The 5,667-nt window shown below is 41.9% G+C and overlaps 1 protein-coding gene across 1 annotated transcript in view; it reads right to left on the reverse strand.

Annotated features, from left to right (window-relative positions):
* The window catches only part of trappc6b (trafficking protein particle complex subunit 6B), a 56,020-nt gene extending 51,331 nt beyond the window's left edge, over nucleotides 1-4,689 (reverse strand). The window contains exon 1 of the mRNA XM_078562742.1: nucleotides 4,066-4,689. Within this exon, the coding sequence (XP_078418868.1) occupies nucleotides 4,066-4,161 (96 nt within the window). The 5' untranslated portion in view covers nucleotides 4,162-4,689. The remainder of the gene's footprint in view (nucleotides 1-4,065) is intronic.
* Between the last annotated feature and the right edge of the window lie 978 nt (nucleotides 4,690-5,667).

Here is a 5,667-nt window from a genome sequence, read left to right on the forward strand (position 1 = left end):
AACAAACTGGCTGACAGATTGCTTCAGTGCCTGCTAGTTTCAGACCCAAATGCAGATCCCAAATTGCAGTGAAAATCTAATCTGCTGCAGTTCAGATACCAAAGGATACATTTAATCAGGGCCAAGAAGAAAAAAAATGGAACGCAACAAAAGAATCTCAAATTTTTTTTTTATTCTTTTATGGGAGGAGGGCTGTAGAATTAGTGTTTGTAAGGATGTGTGGGACTGTGTAAATATGATGTAAAAAAGCACATGACTAAGCGAGGAGAGAGAGAAAGTTCCTGGCTTCAGCAGTATAACACCAAGTCAAGGATAGCTGTACATTGTTCAGTTGTATAAAATAAACAGGTTGATGTTTGAACATACCAATATCTCAGTAATCATTCCAAAGCTAGACTAAACATACAACATAGTGACAGCAATGATGGATGCCAAAATACTGAAAATTCAACTTTAAAGATTAAATGTCAGATCTACAGAAGTGGTGCCAAAACTGCAGGACTCTAAGACACTGTTGAAGAATTCCAAAGCTTCTCCGTAGATGAAGTAGAGGGAAGAGTCAGAAAATCAACTTTCAAAGCAATTCTGGGCTGTAACACATCATGTGGTGGCCTATGAAGAAAATCCTGATCGAACAATCATAGACTTCAATTCAGAGAACCAAGCAAAGATCGTGGAACTGGTCAACAATCTTTAAAAAGGGTAAAACTTGATTTTAATAGCACACTGGGAAAACCAGATCCACAGCAAGGGCGGGTTACAGAAAACCCTGCAGTCCTGGTCCAAGGTCAGTGCGAATACACATGGCGACCACGAGGCAGCACAAAAAGAGGGGGAAAAAAGCGGCTGCAAATACTTGATGGCCCAGTGGAAGTGAAGGGTTTATTGAAATAACTTAGAGCAAAGTAGTTTTTAAACTGCTTTGCAGCTTTCAAGAAATAAATACCAGGTCTGGCTAAGAGATCCCCAAGGAGAGACAGTGACCACAGAGGGTCTCAGTGAGAGAGTAAAGAGTGCAGAAAAGCTTCAAATACTGGGAGGAAAATTCAAATCTTGGGGTAAACCACCCAAAAGCTTAGAAAAGCCATGGATCCAAAAATTATGCTATCTGAGCGGTTTGGACCCATGGAAAGATCAAATTAAACTCAAAACTGGGCACTTTGGAGAAAAATATTCTTGAAGTTCCGAAATGCTTCAGAATTGGACAGTAAGTCGGAAGCTGAACAGGTCAACACACTACTTTAGTCCACAGGAACAGTAGCAGATGATGTTATAGCAAGACAGGGCATCAATGAGACCTCTCATAAATTTGAAGTCTTAAAAGCCTTCAATAACTAGTTCAACCTGAGGAACAATAAGTTTCTGGAAAGGGCCACATTCAACAAAAGGGTCCATAAACCAGGTGAACCAGTGGATGCCCTGATGAATGACCTTTACAGATTGGTTGAAGGATGCAAGTATGGAGACCTAAAAATAGAATTAATATGAGATCGCATTATAGTTGGTGTTACCAATAAATCCCTGTCAGGCTAATTGCAATCTAAGGAAGACCGAACCTTAGAAAAAGCAATACAACTGGTGAGACAGAGGTCTGTGAGCAGAACAGGGAAATACTGAGAGGTGAAGAAAAACGCCAATGCCCATATAATTCTTTAAGTCCAGGGATATAAAAGAAGCATCAAAAAAGGTATAATTTGGAGTGAAAGTACAAAACGCCATAAAACTCTATCAGTGCTGTAGCATCAAAAAGACCCACAGGCACAAACAGTGTCCTGCAAACATTGCAGAATGCTTTCTCTGCAAAAGAAGTGCCGAAGTAAAACCTCTAATTCCACAGTTTTCAAAAGACAAAGTCTTCAAGTATATGGCTATTAATGAAGTTGAAGAATTTCTGCTAGAAGAAGAATAAAAATATTTCCTGGGTGAGATCAATGACCCCAATCATGCATTTTGGAACACAGATTATATATAAGTTAATGGACATATCACCAAATTTAAACTAGATACTGGAGCAAGTGTAATGGTTTTAATCCAACAATAAAACGTTGTTAATGACTCATTGCCTGCAGCCAATGGTCCAAGCGGAATCGAACTAAATGTCAAGGGAATGTTACAGGCAACACTCCAGTGCAAGGGAAAGCAGATATTGGAAACATTGTGTGTTCTACAGAATCAGGAATTCCCACTTTTAAGTAGAAGATAGACGTCAATCTTATCAGGAAAGTGGATGAAGTCAATCAGCAAAAATCCAAGGATGACTTCAGAACTGAATCCCTGAAACTATCCAACTGCAATAAAGATCTGGACTGATTGCTGGCAGTTTGGGTGAGTAAGGGAGTGTGAACCTCTTTGTAAAAATCTAATTTTGTTTGTATTTAGCATTTAACTGAAATTTACTACCTAAATTTCCCAGCCTTAAGCAGGGTTTCAGGGCTTACTGGAAGAGCAGCTGAAGTTTGCTAATTAAGGAAAGCAGCTTAAACCATTTTTTCTGTAACTGGGGTCAGCTAACTCCTTCATTTGAGAGGATATATAAACAGACATTTCAGTGAGACTTAGCATGGAGTGTGATTTTGAACAGACTGTTGGAGTTGGCTGATTGAGGGAATTTGCTTTTTCTAACTTTTTCACCCTGTAGGAATTCGTTCTTGCTCTTCTACAGGGATAGAGCTAGCTGTTAGTTGAATATCTGGTAAGTGGTTAGATCTATTCTATTTCGAAGGTTTAAAAAAGCATACAAATTGGTGGCAAGGTTAATAAGTTATATTAAAAAAAGGAAAATAATTAATTGAATTAAATAATTTAAGTAGTTAAAGACACATTAAGGATGGCAGGACAGGTGGTGTGTCACAGCTGCAGCATGTGGGAGCTCCTGGATGCCAGTGTGATCCAAGGCAAACACATCTGCAGTAAGTGTTTGCGGTTTGAGGAACTTCAGATCAGAGCTGGAGGCTGAGCTGCAGATACTGCAACATGTCAAGGAGGGGGGAAGTTACCTGGATACCTCGTACCAGGAGACAGTCACACCTCTTAGGACAGGGTCTTCAGGTTTGGTCAGTAGTCTGGGACAGGAGATTGTGACTGCAAGTGAGGCAGGTAAGGGGACCAAGAGTGCCAGAGCCTCAGTCTCTGCTTTTGTCCAACAGATTTGAGGCTCTTTCAGCTTGTTTGGATAAGAGTGGGGGCTACAGGATGGATGAGCTGACTGACCATGGCACCATGGTACAGGAACCCATTCAAGGGGTGGGGGGGGAACAAAATGGAATGTAATGGCAGCAGGGGACAGTATTCTAAGGGGGATTGACAGTACTCTGTGCAGCAAAGAACAAGAGTCCAAAAGGCTGTGTTGCCTGCCTATTGTCAGGATTCAGGGCATCTGCTCAAGGTTGGAAAGGAATTTACAGTGGGAGTGGGAGGATCCAGTTGCCGTGGTCCATGTAGTTACCAATGACATAGGTAGAACCAGGGAAAAGGTTCTGCATAGTCAGTATGAGCTGGGCACCAAAGTAAGCAGAACCTCAAAGGTAATCATTTATAGATTATTACCTGAGCCACATGCAGGTTGAAATAGGGCAAATAAGATTAGAGAAATGAGTGCATGGCTCAAAGACTGCACTAGGCAAGCAACACAGCCCTTTGGATTCTTGTAAAAGTGGGTTCCAGTTCACGGGACACTAGCACCATTATTGAGGAGAATGGGATCTGCACCGTTGGGAAGATCTACACCTGAACCAAACTGGGACTGGTGTTCTTGCAAGCTGAATAATTAGGGAAGGAGAGAGGGTTTTAAACTAAACAGTGGGGAGGATCCAGTTGCCGTGGTCCATGTAGTTATTTGGGAAGATGTGGTAAATCAAAAAGTAGAGACTAGACGAGAGAAAGGTATTAATATGGGAAATGATAAACATACCATGATAGGAACGGAGAGCACAAAGCTGAGTACATCTGCAACCCCCTCCCCGACCAACTCCCCGACCCCCACCAACTCCCCGACCCTCCACTCCCCCCACCCCAGTCCCTTCCAAACTCTACCACCCCGCCCCTCTTGCCTTTCCCTCTCCTCACCATCTCTCCTTGCTCAGCCGATTTATAAACGTAAGAAACGATCTCCGTATGAAGAAGCTGGAAGAGAGCCTCATCCGCCATCTCCTGCTTGTTCATCCTTCATTCGGTAAGTCCACTTGCCCCCGTTCAGCGCCGAGCCCGATCCGCACGGACTCTTACTGACAGCTCGAGACCTCGGGACTCGTTACCATCCCAACAGAGGGCGAGCGGAGCCAGCCAGCTGGGCCGCGCAGCGTCACTTCCTGCCACACTTAAAGGCACAGGCACAGAGACAATAAGCTGGTGCATGACTATTCAATCGCATATTTGAACCCAAGAACCCGTTTTGCGTAATGTGTTCACCTTCAGAAAAAATATATTTTTGCATATTCCAGTTCCACAACAACTAAAATTCATTCTATACACTTGGTAAATTCTGCAATTAGGGTGGGAAAGAAATTCTGGTGAAAGTTTATTGACCTGAAACGTTTAACTGTTTCCCTTTTCACAGAAGCTGCCAGATCTGCTGAGTATTCCAAGCGTTTTGTTTTGTTTTCATTTCAGATTTCCAGCATTCATAGTATGTTGTTTTTATTTGCATTTTAAAAATATTTGAGTATTTATTTTATTAGTAATTTATTCATAATAAATTAATGAGTACTCCACTACAGAAACATTTATAAAAATAGTTGAAAATTGTGTATGTTTTGTCCCCATTTCAAATTTCGGGATGCTTGGGAAAGAAACCAGAATACTGAAAGGTACCACTTGGTGGCGACATTTGGCATATAACACAAAGTCAAACTGCAACAAACCTCGGAGTCAACATTACTATAAATCTACCCTTCCCGTCCCCCTTCTCCCAGTGTTGCATAGAAATATAGAAATTTTACGGAAATGAAGGCGGCCAATCAGTCTATTATGTCTGCACCAGTCAAAAAAAAAAGGCTATGCAACCTAACCCCACTTTCCAGCTCCTGTTCCCTTAAGCCCTGTAGGTTACAGCACTGCAAATGCATTTCAATATATTTTTTAATACATCTATCCCCTTTCAAGCAGCGAGTTCCAGACCCCCAGCACTCTCTGGATGTACAACTCTCAACTCGCCTTTAATTCTTCTACCAACTACGTCGAATATATGCCCCCGGTTATTGATTTCTCTGCTAAAGGAAACAGGTCCTTTCTATCCATTCTATCTATAGCCCTCTCATAATTTTATGCCACTTAATTACATAGGCCCACAGCCTCCTATGTTCTCTTTTGTCAAATATTCAAAAGCAGATTCAACCACAGCAGAAATTCCTAAACTAGATGGTTTTTAATATTGATCCACTATGGAAATTGCGTTTAACATAAAACTCCCATGTTAAACTAACACATCTCTAACAGCTGTATAGGACACACTGTATCTCTTACTCAAAGCCACTATCTCACTCTATTTTGAACGGATTATCTTCAGGTCAGTGCTCCTATTTCATACCATCGACTGATTGGTCCTTGCCCAGGAGGTTAGGCGTCTGATTGGAGAGTGCTCCGAAGTTGGACTCCGGTGATTGGCAGATCTCCCTGTCTATCATTGTGACGCCAGGAGGGGCGGATCAGGTGACATAGATGGGGCGGGGT

Source organism: Cetorhinus maximus, chromosome 18 (genome assembly GCF_964194155.1).
Source record: "Cetorhinus maximus chromosome 18, sCetMax3.hap1.1, whole genome shotgun sequence".
NCBI lineage: Eukaryota > Metazoa > Chordata > Chondrichthyes > Lamniformes > Cetorhinidae > Cetorhinus > Cetorhinus maximus.